The sequence below is a fragment of the Haliaeetus leucocephalus genome, unplaced genomic scaffold (assembly GCF_000737465.1).
Source record: "Haliaeetus leucocephalus isolate CR32 unplaced genomic scaffold, Haliaeetus_leucocephalus-4.0 Scaffold636, whole genome shotgun sequence".
Lineage (NCBI taxonomy): Eukaryota > Metazoa > Chordata > Aves > Accipitriformes > Accipitridae > Haliaeetus > Haliaeetus leucocephalus.
In genome coordinates this window covers 6131419-6147595 of record NW_010973072.1, presented here as the reverse complement: position 1 = coordinate 6147595, position 16177 = coordinate 6131419, and the positions used below count along the sequence as shown (strand labels likewise).

The 16177-nt window shown below is 34.9% G+C and overlaps 1 protein-coding gene across 7 annotated transcripts in view; it reads left to right on the top strand.

Moving 5' to 3' along the window:
- SNX29 (sorting nexin 29) overlaps nucleotides 1-16177 on the top strand; it is a 142280-nt gene that overhangs the window by 43123 nt on the left and 82980 nt on the right. For 6 of the 7 annotated variants that reach the window (XR_775088.1, XR_775090.1, XR_775089.1 and 3 more), the window contains exons 14-15: nucleotides 4634-4716; nucleotides 8935-9041. Coding sequence is in view for 4 of the 7 variants with exons in the window: in XM_010578485.1 (XP_010576787.1) it covers nucleotides 4634-4716; nucleotides 8935-9041 (190 nt within the window). In the remaining 3 variants the exon portion in view is untranslated. The remainder of the gene's footprint in view (nucleotides 1-4633; nucleotides 4717-8934; nucleotides 9042-16177) is intronic. The other variant, XM_010578486.1, reaches the window with a different exon arrangement.

Here is a 16177-nt window from a genome sequence, read left to right as displayed (position 1 = left end):
CCCTTTTGTTTTGTCCCCCCCCCCCCCCCCCCCGATAGTTTTTAAAAGGGCGAGCTTTCACCTGTGGGGCCCTGGTCCTTCTCCAAGGATACAGGAGAGGGCCCAGCAGGGGGACTGATCCACTGCTGTGTGTCGTATGAATAGCATCTCTCTTTGCACTGTCCTCCCTTTGATGTGAGAACATGCTGCTTGTTATCCTGTTACATTCATCCTCTTGATATGAGGGTCCTTAGGGAACAGTTGCTAATTTTCCTGGCATGAATTAACTTGATGGTTAGGATGTGCATTTATCAGTAATATTGCATGCTATCTTTTCATTCATTATATGCATAAAAGTCAGGTATATGTTTCTCAAAATGTGAACTTGGTTTATGCTGCTACAAAAAAGGATCATTCTTAGAGTAGTTTTGATTGTCTTTTAGGCAGGGTTTTCTTAAATGCTAATTTGTAAATAATAAAATTGAGAGGAAGTGTAATTATTTTTGCTTCAAAATTAGGCAGGGAATTCAAGCTATTCGACAACTTAAATTTATTATATAATTGATCATTCCTTGTCATTCCAGATGTTTGTTTATTATATTTTTTGGAAAACTAAGTTTGTTGTTGCTAAGGTGTTCTGTGGCTGTGTACCATTCGTGGATATTTAAAGAAAATTTCTTTTCAGTAAAACAATATTTTGTTTCTGTATTACTATGATCAATGTCACTAAATACTGCCATTGAAAAGTAAATCCTTTACTATTAGTGTTTTATTTCATAGTTTTGGCAAAAGGGATACTTTACACTAGTAATGCCAGTCAAGTATTGCTGTATAAACAAGCCCTGACCATATGCATACTCTTGAAAGAAATTTACTGAATGTTTTTCCTTTTTCTGACTTTGGTTTCAGTACAGGAGTTTAGTAGGATCCTTAAGATTTTTCATATAATTTGTGAATACATACTGTGGTTTCTGGTGAATTTTCAAGTATGTCTGACAATAGAAATATTTACAATTTTAGGGATTTTATGAGGTGGTATCTTCCATTTTAGAAAATTTTTAGAAGTCACTCATGTATCACCATTTAAGGTTTTGATACTTACATTCCTCTTCTCTTTGCTTACAGTTGTTATTATGTACTGATTCATTACCATAATTAGTATTGTATTTTTCTGCTGGTTTTAAGCAAAGACACTGTTAATAGCTGAGAGTGGATACACATAATTTTTTAATATTCTGATTTATCTTCAGGAAAAGTACTAAAGCAAGAAGCTAACTTCAGAGTTTAATTGCGTCTTAAGTTATTTCACTGGGTAAAAGTGCTATAGAATGAAATATACGCTAAAAAAAGTTGATCCTTACCGCATTAGCTTATAAATAGTTTGTTGGAACCTGGAAATATCTTTATCTGGTTTTCTTTGGAGAATAGTCACAAAACTATGGAGAAACTCCTACAGTTGCTTGAAAAAGCTTCAGATGGAATAAAATTTATCCTGCTGTTATAGATGTGTGGCATTTATAAGTTGCTGTATTTAAATGTGTTTGTATTTCTCTAATACTTTTGGAGAGATTTTGCAGATAAATCTGCTCTGTCAGAAACTAACTTTGTATTCGTCTTAAGGAGAAAAAAGTGGGGAAATGCATGTGTGTTTTTCTTTGTCTTGAAGACATAAAGCTTCAGAGATGTTCTGCTAATCTGCTTCTTATGTGTACCCAAATAATAATAAATCATAAAGAGACCTGGGGAGGAGTTAAATTCTGATTTCATAGGATGCTTTAAATCCATTTTTTCTGTGTGTGATTGGATTTCAAACCTTAGTATTTTTTTCAGTGTAGCTCCTAATGTGCAGTTTTCTAGTTTTATAATCAAACAACCAAAGTATGTCATATATCATTGTTCTGCATGTAATCACCAATGGTATAAAGCTTAATCAACAACACACACTAGACCTGTGCCATTTGAGCAAAAAGAGTAATCTGTAGGGATACTAGATTGTCATCCTCTATCACTGAGCTTATACAGGGTAAACCAACATATTATTACTCTGTCTTTCAGCTACTTATTAACATGGGAGAAGTGATCAAGCAGGGAAATTTCTTATAATTGACGTTTTGGAGATGAGTGTGCTTTTAGTGGCATAGTTCTCTGCTTTCCCATGTATTTCAGCCCGATTTTTTTTTTTTCCCCGCTTTTTTTCCTCTATCCTCTTCAACTTGTACTTACAGTCTTGTCATTTGTTCTTCAGCATGGAATGTGGAATTGTTTGGAGAACTTCAAAAGATGCTGAAAGCATTGTGTTTATCACTAGTCTCATAACAGGCTAACAGTTTTGCTTCAAGTTAAATGGTAAAGTTTGGAAAAGTTGCAGAAGTAAAGCTGGGGCCTTCACATAGAAGTATTTAACATCCTTAAGAACAGGTAATACTGTTGGGTCAGCGGGACAAGAATTTCTGCAAATCTGACCATTAACTTCTATACAGGAGCTTTTCTTCCTATAAAGTAGTTGCTCTGAATATCTGATATAATGCCTCTTGAAGTCACTAAAGAGTTTCTAGTGAGTGCTTGCTGATTTTTTTTTAAATTTTTTTTTAAAACATGCTCTGATAAAAAGAGCTATATAAATTCATATATATCAGAATGGGCCCTCTTTGGAATCTAGCTAAATAGTAGTAATGAGAAAGAGCTGTCAAAGTATGAGTAGCGAGGCTCAGGCTTCAGTAGTAAGATGAAAAGAAGCATATTAGGAAATTGTGACTGGGCCATAGTATGCTGGTTTGAATTTCAGTCTTGTATCAAAAACCTTACATGAATTAAAGTCTTTCTGAAGTTCATCTGTACTGTATCAATTTTAAGTCGATAGGCACAATAGTAAAAAAAAATTTTTTTTTAATGTGTTCTCAGTACAGACAGAAGGCACTGAGTCTATTCTCAAATGTAGAAATGAGATGGTGTATGATTAGTTCATGAGAAACCTTAAAACTCAATGTATTGTAATTGTGTAGTTATTTCCATGCAGATATATTTACAATTCTGGTGAGAAGTCTTTTTGTCTAGCTGTCATATAATATTTTTTTCATAAGTGAATTATTTAGACTTGTTTTAATATAGTATATAGAATTAAACTGTGTTTCTGATATTTTTTTCTCCCCCCCCTCCAATCTGAATATCAGTGTCCATCTCTGGTGGAAAAACTGACTTGTTCTTTGTAGTCTAGGAAATGAAAAATATCATAAAAAACATAAAAACATCCAGGACTTTGTTAAAATTTGATAGCTGGGTAATCAGTAGTTTCTTCTCAATTATTTAGCAACCTCCTACTAAAGGACTGAATAAAACTGAGGTTATATAGTTCAGAAAACTGATTTGAAATCCATAGAAATATGAATATAGTACCAGTCTAGGGTTTTTATATATAAATATGGTATTGGTCACAACAGCAGTTTATTTGTGTGTGTGTGTGTGTGTATATTTTTTGTGTGTGTGTGCGTGTATGTGTGTGTATATATATTATGATAAGGACCATCAAATATATTTGCATGTGTTTCTGGATACTTCTCATTCTTGAATAAATTCTCATAAATAAAATGCCTACTGTTTTGTGCATAATCTGTTTACAGCTTTCTGTAATCTGTTACATAGCTATGGTTTCATCGTTCCTGGAGCTTGTACCACTCCACTGGCATATTTTTGACTTGTCCATGTTCTCTTTTCTCTCTAACCAGTTGCAGGCTTCTTGTATGTGATGTCATGTGCTGCACCTGTGGCACCTATGGGTTTCTACCCTGATAGTTTCTTAAAGAAAAGTTGTCTGAATTCACTTTCTTGCAACACATTTTAGTTATGTTTCTTTTGTATAAACACTTCTGTCATACTTGGTTAACTGAATGGGCTTAGACAGTTACTTGAATTTTCAGACATGCAATTTGTCAGCTTTGTTTAAAATTCAGTCAGTTAGAATCCTTTTTATTCCCCCCCAGATATAAACTAAGGTGCTTAATGTTATTAGGTTGGTGCTATGATAGTACCTGGTTTGAATACTTGTACTTTCCAAAGAAAAATGAGACAGACACAGGCACTGAAATACAACAGTCAAAGGGATAAATTTAATTTCTTCTCTTATGATTTTCATTTAGGAATAGTGGGTGGATAACTTTTACCTTGAGTATTGTTGCTGAAGTGCTGGCATTTTCGTACAATGATAAAGTCTGTTTCTAAAGCCGAATTCTTATTTGCTTGACATTAAATACTTGGACAGCTAGTAAAATGACTGTCAAATTTTATACTGGCCATTGTGAATTTCCTTGTCTAGTATCCCATCATCATTTTTTTAATTGACTCTTGATTTAGACTGTATCATTTTTCTGCCATCAACGTAGCATGGTGTAGAAAATCTAAATTAAACAGTTAGTGACGTTTTTTATTATGAGAAAATCGGTTTCACTGATGTGTTTATGTGGCCATGGAAAGCTAGTTTTCCTGGTACTCTGCTGTTGATGTATTATTTAATGTGCAAGTCATTATTTTTTTTCATCTTGATGACACAGCTTAGATAAATCTTATTATTACAGATAGTGTGTTTGTTTCCATTGAAGGGGGCTTTCCTCTCTTTTGAGAAAACAACAATATTTATTTATTCTGCCCTTTTTATCAACAGAGAAAATGAGGTGCTCAAAGTGCAGCTTAAGAAGTATGTAGGAGCTGTCCAGATGCTCAGAAGAGAAGGTCAAACAGTGGAAGGTAAGGATAAAGTGGAGGGGGGAAAAGCCATGCACAAGGGTTGTTTTTCTGTATGCTACCACTGAGACAGAGTTTATTGGAAGCATAGGTATGGTAACCAAATGATGGAAGTGACTCCTGGACTTGTGTAAAAACTGACAATGAAAGAATAACTGGTGAACAAGCATGTCTCTGGTTTACAAGAATCTGCTCCCCGCCCCCCCCCGATTGATCCTGGAATGATCCTCTGTAGATAACCAGCCACCCAGTCCTGTGCAAGCCCTGGTCCATAACCAACATTTCAGCCACAGAAAACAATCGCAGTGTGGCTGGGGACGTGGTTCATGCTTCCACATGCTACCCAGATGACATCAGCCCTCCCCCTGTTGGAAAATATCAGCATCTGAAAAGATGACAGTTCTGTTTCTATGAGAACTGTCCCTGATGTATCTCTGACTGGGCTATTTGCTGTTGTGTGAGCAGTTTTGTAATGCAGATTGATATCAAACAAAAAGAATGTTATGTAATGGCATACTATCAAATCACTGCTGAGTAGAAACAATTAAGAAGTCTTTGCTTTCCTTGCCGAGTCTTGCCAAAACAAATGAAATCTTTTACATGAAAGTGGGGTTAGCAGGAGGTCATTATAAGCCCTATTCACCTCTTCCAACCATGGTAGAGTAATATCTCCCAAAAGTGAAGATAACGTATTTGATATCTTTTCCTTTTGAGAAAAATACTGATGTAGATTTTTGTACTTATTTTTACAGAGTGTTTTCTGGTACATGAGGTGGTCTTCTTTTCAATAAGAAACTTTCCAGAAAAAGTGATCAGATGAAAATTTAATTTAAAAAATAATCTGTGAATTAATGTGATATTGAAACATAAGAATAATTATTTTGAGGAGAGAAAATTTAGTATCTCTAAGTTATACTGTTAGTGTTGTTTTGGAGATGAGTATTTGCAGACTCTTTGAAATAGACTCTGTATTAAGGCCAGACATTTCATTTTCTTTGCTAGGTTGCTCTGACTCTAATGAACAGATTTTATATCTGAAAGATAACGAGTTAAATTATCAGCAGTGTTACCTGTTTTTCTTCAGTGGTCAGTGGTGATAGAAGTGTCCATGACAGGATGAATTGGAGTCTTGATTGTGTATCATCTTCTGGTGGGACCTGTATTTCCACTGACTACAGAAGGTATCTTGAGAGACGAGGTGGCTTTTCGGAAACCGGCACCATCTGTCTTTTTTTTTTTTTTTTTTTTTAATTGTCAATATTGTGGTCATATAAGTGGCTCTATGAATGAATACTACATTAATTCTGCTCTTAAGGGCTAGTCACTATACCTATCTGTAGTTTAAAAACTTCATTCATCCTTAAAAGGATTTTTGTTAGTGAGAACATATGTTTTTACTTCCGACTTTGCTGGAGTGTAGTGATTCATATTAAGAATTATTCACAGAAACCATCGCTTAAGCTTCTTATAATAGCAGAAATTATCCTTCATTAGATACTGACAGTTTCCATGATGAGTGTAATTATAGGAAAAGAAAAAAAATTCCTAGGCTAGCTATATTCTGCCATGTTAAAATTATGCAAATTAGTGAGTGATAAGAATAGAAACTGAGTAGGATGGTCAGATTTTATAGATGAAAAAGGGGGATGGAACAGTACCAACATTTCTAAAAATGAATACATGTATGCTTTATGCTCAAAGGATATTTAATCAAGCCACAGTAATTTTCTGTAATATTTATCATTAGTGACCAAAATAAATTTCAGCTACATGCACTATTTGTGATAATTTTTCTTATATACTAACTTCGCATGTTGTATATTTATAAAACCAAATTTTTTTTTTCTTACCTGCCATTGGAGATTTATGTGAAATTTTTAATAGTACTGGGGCTTCTGACTCAAAAAAGTACTTAAGCACATAAATAATCCCTGAGAACTAATATGTTTAGGTACACTTCACAAAAAGAGAGTGAAACAAAAAAAAAGTTTTTTCTTTTACCAGATTATAGAAACTATTGGACCCATGGTTTATATACATAACTTGCAGTATCTCATCATAGGCATTCATATTTTTCAGATGTGAGCCTTCATAACTAAGAATATTTGCATTATTAGAAAGAGCTATTTGTACTTTTCAGTGCAGATATCACTGTTGTAACTTCAGGCAAATTACTGAATTCCAATTGTGGTATAACTTAAAGTGACCGTAACAACTTGTCTTAAGTCAGTTTGTTCTTAATTAGCTTACATGCCTAAGAGGATTAGAGAGTATATTTACAAGACCTGTTTGATTACTGTGTTCTGAGATTGTGACAATTTTGTGAAGAAAATGGGATGAAGAAACTAGTGTTTTCTCTGTTTTTCCCATTTTAAGTTAAAATTCTTGTTGGTTTTTTATATATTAATTTACACACTCATAGGTTAAGGTTCTTGATTTCTAACTAGCCTTACATGTAGAGAGGGACATAGAGTTCTGATCTGTTTAAACCTGGAAAACTCCCAGCTGTCCTCTTTTGCTTAATGTTAGGAAATTGTCTTCATCAAGCAGGCATAAACTCTTGCATACAACTAATTTCACTGCTGTCCTATGTTACCATGGGTAATTCAAGAATAATTAATCTTCTTCCAAACGGTATCCAAACAAAAGTCATAAATGTATTGTAGGTTTTAGAACACTATGTGTTTAGACTTTCTGTAGAACTATTTTGAGTCAAAATAAATTGAGCTTCTGCTGTTCTGCTATTTTTATGACTATAAATAGAGAAGAATCTACATGTTTGCTAAAATAATCAGATCAGATGCTACCGAGTATGGCTTTTAAATAGTTTCCTAAAATAATAAATGAAACTCAGCATAATACTTTGCCTTGTGGTGACTTAAAAAACCAAAAAACCATGCAAAATGTTATTATAAATAAATTGCCCAGGAGTCAGAACTGTGTCAAGTTCAGAATATCATACCAGCTTTCAAAATGAGTGATCACTGCCATAGACCGAGCAGCTTGATATTGGTAGTTAAATATTTAATAAGTAAGCATCCTGATTTCTCAGCTTATCAGCACGAGTTGGATGTGTACCATTTTTCAGACCTGCTTAGATACAATAATATTATGTATATGAAAATGCTGATCTTAGAAGTTTCTGGCTGAAGAACTTCAAGCAAGATTTACAAGAAATAGCTCTTAAAATAGCATTCACAATTCACTTAAAATAATAGTAAACTTCTGAATGTATATAGTCTTCCTTGAAGTAAAAATCAGTTCCCAGGTGCAAGAGTATTTAGTTAGATGAATTATGGTGTCTTGTCTTTACGTTATAGTGGTTGTATATATAGTTTGTATCTTGAAAAATGGTGAAAGCAATTGTTAAACCTCTCTTTTATTAAGGCTTGTTTACTTTGTATGTGCTAACTTGTTTTTTTTAGGAAATCATGATCTGTAAGGAAAAGTTGAACTGGACTTTGTGTAACTTGGAGGAGACTTACTTAGATAGGCCTTACAGTGATCATCAAATATATATATGATAGCTAGGAACAGGAATAGAATAAACTGTAGTTTTCATTCGCTGTGGATAAGAAAAGAAGTAATGGGCTTAAATGGCAGGTGAAGGAAGTTTGATTAGCTATCAAGAAAGCCTTTCTGAGAAGAATACTTAAATTTAAATAGATTGTGCAGGGAAGCATGAAATCTCTATTATTGGAGGTTTCTAGGAATAAATTAGATAATTAACTGTCAGGAATGAAATAACTACAGCTGATTCTGCTTTATGCAAAAATATGAAATACTAGATGAAGTATGGAATGTCCATTCTCAGCCCTATTTTCTGTAATTTCTCTGATATATAAGTAGTCTGTGCAAGTAATATGAAATGTTTTGGAAGAGATGTAGAAAAAAAGACTTAAAAGAGAAGCATAGGTTCAGTTTTCAAAGGCTTTAGGTAGGAATTGCAGTTACTGCCTACATGTATTAGATAGCTGTAGTCACAGAACAGCCAAAAGCTTATAGTTTGCATTTTTTTCTGCTGAGAGTACCTGTCTAAATATTGCTCACAAGAAAGCTCCTGGCAGCATTTGTATTTTACTACTTGAAATACTGTTTCATATTACATCCTGTTTTGATACTTCTAGTAAATGAGGTTTTTTAGAGCTATTACTTCTAAATGGGTTGTCTTAGCTATTTAAGTAATTTAACATTTTAATTTGAGGTATCTCTTTGTTTTAGTTCTGCCAAACATTTGGAGCACTGATGGTGAATTTACTATTCCAGAGCAAAAGCAAGTAGAAAACAACGAGGAACTAGCCAGCTCCTACGAAAGAAAATTGATTGAGGTAAAGTTTGTACTGCACAAATTTTATGGAATTGTAATTTTAACATAACATTTGAAGCTGTAAATAGTTTCTTTGCTGAGTTGTTATTTTTTTCTGCATTAGTGTAGAAGAAAATTCTGATTTTTGCTTTAAAAATTAAAAGAAAGATTTAATTTTCAGGCTTCTGTGGTTAAAATACAAATTTGTTCATTCAACTTCAAAGCATATTGAAAGCAATTCAGATAATTAAAAACACTTTTCCTAACAAGGGTACACATTTATACTTTGATATTATAATGAAGGTTTTAATAAATAAACCAGTTCCTTAAGGTTATAACTGATGGTGGTGAAGTTGAAAGCATCACAGACAATAAGTTTCAGGTATTGTATAAGTTACAGTACATAATTACAGGTATTGCTGTTTTGTCAGTTGAGCTTTAAAATGAGGACATAGTGAGGTCTGTAGCTTTTTCTGTGCTTTCATACTGTTTTCTGATTGCCAAACTGTGTTTAATTTTTGTATTGCTTTACCGTGTAGCTTATTGAATACTGCAGTATGGAAATGGATGATGGAAGCTACTAGTTCTATTGATATAACCACGTTAGAAAAAGTTCTCAATGCAAGATTCACTTTTAAGACTAATGTAAAATTCATTAAAGAAAAAAAAAGAAAGATTAGGATTTCATCCTAAATTTAAATACAAATGATTTTCCAGGCAAAAGTAATGAAATTTATTATCTAATACCCATATCTGCTATTAAATAATAAATGAACATTTTTATAAAAAGTAAAACAATTCTCTATGTCTTTCTCTTGCCCAAAATACTCTGAAATTGGATACTCATATTAACTGATTAACATGAAGATGACTAAAAATGCAGGTCATGCATCAAAGAGATTAATACAGTTCTTCTAAAACATTCATACTTGGTTATCCTTTTCTCATAGGACCATGTGAAACTAATTCTCTCCCTAATGCATACCTTTTTTGGGGTTCTTCTGACTCCTTTCCTCTGTTCTGTACCTATCAAAAGAATATCTTAATTAAGAACACAGGTAAAATCTCTTTCAGCTTTAAAAGCATCCTCCTTAGTTCTACCAAGTTTGTTCTGCGTGTTCAGGAATTTGTTGCTAACACTTCTGAGTTTGTGGAAGACAGTGTTAGCGGTAGCACTGATGACACTGCAGTGGATGTAACCCCTGGAAAACCTTGTTGCAAATCACATCCAGAAGTCGTCTACATGCGAGTCTCGCTTACTAGCCTGTAATAGTATCTTCACATAACTCAAAATAGGATGTAACCCCTGTAACAATCCAGATGTATTTACCAAAAGTCATAATTCCTTTTTCTCTCCACAAATGAGAGATGTGAAGCCTTTATTTTCAAAAGTTATCCTGCGTTGTGTTCCAAATTGAGGACTGGGATAGAAACCGCTCTTGAACGCTGTTCTGGCAGTTCCATTCAGCTAGAATTGGGTCCGAAGAATGTTCAGACTGAAGCAGTTTCAGTAACTCTTATTTTGTGCCTAATAGACTATTTCAACTGAAGACAAAGATTCCCTTGAATTTCTTGGTAGCTGAGTAGGATATTGAAGTCTCCCCACAGAGAAATGACTAGCTGTCAAGAGAATAAAAAGAATGGTTCTGCTGAATAATTAGAGATTTTTTTTTTCTGTTTTTCCATTGGAAATTATTTTGTTTATAATAATATATGGAAGAAATTTTCAGTTACTTACCATATTTATAAAAAAGTTTCTATTTATTGAAGTTCTTTAGTTGTGATCTGCAAATCGGTTGATTTAACCAAATCAATAAAGAAAAGTTGCAACTAAAGATTCTGAAGGAGGAAAGAAACTTAAAGAAACTTTTAACTGAATGTTATGCTTAAAACAGAAATTTTTGTAAAAATCCTGCATATTTTTTTTAATGGTGTATTTACTTACAAATAATAGTGAAACATCTATCTAGTTACCTCAGTTTCTTCTAAACCTCTGATTTGAATTTGTTGGGATTTTGATAGGTCTTTGGATACCTCTAGCAATTCCCATGTTTTCCAGTGTCATATGCTTTGGGACTAGAATGCTATTTTGTTTTAGAAGAGAAAGTAGGTTGATTTATACAACTTTCAAGCCATGAATAATAAAGTGTGTTTGAAATAATCGTAAGATATGTTTTGGGCCATTGCTGTGCATTGTTAGCATAAGTTTGCTGTACGTAAGGTAAAAATATATTTAATTTGCTTTGTCCTGCTTATGTAAGGTTTGTCAGAGTAACATCACAAGTTTTCCTGTGTTATACACCGAGGAAGAGACAAATTCTTGATAGTTTGCATTGCAACTGAGCTCCAAATAAACAATTACTACAGACTTGCTGACATGTCAGAACTGATATTGCTAAGGATTTAAAATGAAGCAAAACAAACAAAAAACCTAAAACAATTAGGTGGTTTTTTTTACATCTTTAAAAGACTTGTGGTCAGATTGTTATCTGTAAGATTCTCCAATTCATCTCTTCTTTCTCTTTGTGGCTGTAGACCAGTAATGAACTAGCAAACACATCTAATTAGAGAGAATATGACTTCAGCTTTCTTTGCAGTTTCATTCTTTGATAATTTTGTGCTCTATTTAAGAGTAATTTTAGTGGTGGGCTTTAACCTGCATTTCATCAAAGTTAAATTGTAGGTTATGCTCATGATGCACTAAACTGTATTATGAGAGAGCTCTGTTAAAGACTCAATAAATGACATTGAATTTTCAGTTTCCTGGCATAGACTATTCCTGTCAGACTAGGGAATGAGGAGACTAGCTCCTCTGCTGGAATAAGAGGCTTTTGATGCACTGAAACTTGTGTCACAATATATTAATCCCTTATTGTTCTGCAGAAACATTCATTCTTACAGGAATATTGGAGACAAAGCAAACAGTGTAAAAAAAAAAAAAAAATCCTTTCCAACTTTCTAAAGCTTTCCTTGTAAAAGCCTGTGCAAGGTACATTTCTAGGATTTGAAATTTTTCTACATAAATTAACTAGGAATTGCTCAGCTTTTAAAGTAAAGTTCCATAGAAACCAGTGGTTTGCCTTTTAACGAACTTGAAAATACTCTTGTACCTTTTCCTAAAGCTCATAGACAACTTTTTATGTGGTAGGTGTCCTGTTGTATTTTTACGCCTGACAGATTGATGTCTGAGCATTTGTATGTGAGGCTGGGAAACTGTTTTTCTGACTTGGAAGTTGCATATGCTGATCACATGAACTCAAGATGTGAATCACTTTGTTCAAATAAGTACACTCAGTAGATTGGAGTTGAGAGTTTATTTTGAATATTAGATATTCATGAGATCTGACATCCGTCAAAAAGGTTAAGTTTAATGTTTTCTAAATTCCTGACAGATTATGCAGCTCTTCTGAAAAGTTAAATTGTTTCAAACATTTGAAATATCTATGAAAGGTAATCTTTGATATTAAGCAAAGCTTTCACCATTCTGGAGAGTTTAATTTTGCAAATTTTCATGCCTTTTGTTCTTTCTTGTTAAATAAGTAATTTGAAGTCAGTATAGAAAACACATCTTAAATTAGTAAATTGGTCAGCTCTTTTCTGTGGAATCACAAGCCCTTCTGTAGCTTTTGTCATTTAAACTATTACTGAAATACACTGAGGTGTAATTTCATTTGGTCAGCGCACTTTGGCACAAAGGTAGACTTTTTTTGTGGTTCTTAAAAGAATTTGTCTTATTTCATAAGAATTGTGAAATATGTTTTTATATGTATGTATATTTATTTTCTCAGTAAGAATTTATGTCCAAATTAAAAAAAAAAATTTTTGATAAGCTGTTCACTTCCAAGGGTGCGCAATGCACAGTTTAACTTACTAAGTGCAATAGCACTAGAAGTGTGGCAAGAACTATTTTTTATCCAACTCCTGAAATACAATACATAGTTTTCTGAAAGATGTGTATAGCATCTCTCTCATTGACAGACTAGTCCTGGCTGAGTAAGATGAACAGTTTTGTTTTCTGAGGCAAGAACGATGCGCCCATGAATCACCATGCACTTAATCAGCGATCCACTTGTTAATGTGTGCACTGGTCAGGTTTTTTCTTTACAAACGAACTTATTTCTGAGTCACTGCTGTTTATATTCAGTTAATGGTAAATAACTGCGTTAAGCTGTCTCTTCTGCAAGTTCTACAAGGAAAAAACAGTATGGCATTTATGGCTATTTCTTTTCTTACCCACTGTATTTTAACTGTTACAGGCAAGACTTCAGGAAGAGTTATTATCTTTTGTTAAATCATGTACTTGGGGAAAACATGGTCAAAGTTCTTCAGGTTAAACACATGCTATGGTTTATGTTGCATCTTTGGTGGCAATATCAATTTAAGCAGGCAACCTATTGCTTGAATCCTGCTTCTATATCACAGGGCACCTACCCCATAGTTGTAATGGAACAGTAGTTTCTATGTCCATGGTGCAAAGTGGTTTGAGAACCTGGTTTGGTTTTAAAAATATTTTCAAGGTATTTTCATTCAGATCACTTTCCTCCCCTGATTGACAGTCCTGCACATAGTGTAGATGGAAATGAATGAACATGAAGAGCAGCAATATTTTGTGATCACTGCTGAAGATTTCCTTATTGTACAACCCTGGATGCAGCAAACACCAAGGTGCATCTAAAGGATGGCAGCAACTGCTGAATATGTTTCCTAACTATGTTAATCTATCATGATTTATAGGAAAAACAGAAGGTTAGCAGTTAATATCTGTGGAATAGTAAAACCACAGATTGACATGACTTTAAGCAGCACTCTCCCAGGAGGGACTACTGGGGCCCAAAAGGTGTGGCTGATGGTATGGGAAGTTTTTTTATTGTTGCAGTCAAAACATGGCATATGAGGGATAACAATGAGAAAACTGTGATGAGCAAGAAAAGAAACATTTCTATTATGCTTTTGTGGTTCCACAGTCATTACTAAATACTGGATCCGTACACTGTCAGATCAGCTGAGCTCATCAATTCGTTCGGATTAGGTATGGAACCACAATTGCATTTGCGTAGCTAAAATATAAAATAAAACTTGTGCCAGCCTGTGTTTTTGTTGTATCTGTGCCAGTTATGGGAGGACAGTTAATACCTGGTGTAGTGTAAAACCTGCTAGGTAAAAATCAGTCTGTCAACAATTTTTGAAAAAAATTAAATAATCAAATTGATTTAGACTAGATAATGTTTTGTGGCCTGTGAAACTACTTTTTTTGAGTCCATGATTTTTAGTATGCAATAATAATATTAATTTAGTTCCAAGTCTTGTTCTCTTGAAGGTGGGCTATAGAATGTTTATGAAAAGTGGTCTCCTGATAGTAACTGTGTCTCTACTTCATTGCTTGTGTTGGATTATCCTTATGAATGCTGGTTGTACATTCAAAGTATTTTGTGTTAATTCATGAAGATAATCCTAGTAAAGGGATAATGAGCTGCAATTCAGAATAGCTGTCTCAGCACAGTAGATGAGGTGAAACCTTCCTCCAGGTGTGAAATGAGAAGTTGAAAGCATCTAGGGAAAGATAATAATGGTGGTGTTTAGAGACATGTTTAGATCTTTCAGCTTGGGCTTTGGGTTTTGCTATGAGGATACATGGAAGGATGCAGCAGCTAGAGACATGCTAATTTTTATCCTTCTTGTTAACACTTATTAAACTCATTATCCTGTGTATCTGATTTTGCTTTTGCTGATTACTTTCATTTTCCCTGGCCAGGCACAGGTCTTGCTAGAGTAGTGTTTTTCCTGTTCATTGTGTTAGTGCTTTTTTGTATGTCAGGATTAATGTAGGTAAACACTGTGTCATGGTTTAAGCACAGCCAGCAACTAAGCACCATGCAGCCGCTCACTCACTTCCTCTCTCCCCCGGTGGGATGGGGCAGAGAAAGGGGGGGGGGAAGGTAAAACTCGTGGGTTGAGATAAGAACAGTTTAATACAACAGAAAGGAAGAAACTAATCATGATAATAATAACAATAATAAAATGACAATAATAATAAAAGGATTGGAATATACAAAACAAGTGATGCACAGTGCAGTTGCTCAGGACTCGCTGACCAATGCCCAGTTAGTTCCTGAGCAGCGATCTGTCCCCCAGGCCAGCTCCCCCCAATTTATATACTGGGCATGACATCACATGGTATGGAATACCCCTTTGGCCAGTTTGGGTCAGCTGTCCTGGCTGTGTCCCCTCCCAACTTCTTATGCCCCTCCAGCCTTCTTGCTGGCTGGGCATAAGAAGCTGAAAAATCTATGATGTAGCACTTAATGCTACTTAGCAACAACTGAAAACATCAGCGTGTTATCAATGTTCTTCTCATACTGAATCCAAAACATAGCACTATACCAGCTACTAGAAAGAAAATTAACTTTATCCCAGCCAAAACCAGGACAGTATCCATCCCTTATTCTATACCATTTATGTCATGCTCAGGTCCCGTACTTTCCAATACAGCCTAATCAATCACCATCACCTTTTCTGTCCTTTGAGATACGTATATACACACACACACACACTGGACCATCTCTAAAATGTTCGTTGAGTTCATTTAGTCCACAACTTTGGGCTCCGTCTGTCATACTAGTCTTAGTCTTTCTGGGCAGGAGGGGTGGTGCAAAGTCTGCTCAGTCGGCAGAGCAGGGTCAGGCTTCAGTGCGGTGTGGTGAGCGGGTGACACTGGGTGCAGCAAGAAGATGGTACGTAGTGTTGGATTGTTGCTTGCTGAAGTCAGTTCTGGCTCCATCACTACTGCGCTTTGCTCAGTTTTATCCCAGCCGAAACCAGGACACATTGGTAGTACTGTAATATTCCAAGCATTATGTGATGGGTTGACCCTGGCTGGACGCCAGGTGCCCACCAAAGCCGTTCTATCACTCCCCCATCCTCAGCTGGACAGGGGAGAGAAAAATATAACAAAAAACTTGCGGGTCGAGATAAGGACAGGAGAGATCATTCACTAATTACCATCACGGGCAAAACAGACTCAGCTTAGGGAAAATTAGCTCACTTTTTATTACAAATCAGCCAGAGTAAGGTAAATGAGAAATAAAACGAAATCTCAGAACACCTTCCCTCCACCCCTCTCTTCTTCCCGGGCACCACTTCACTCACGGATTTCTCCAC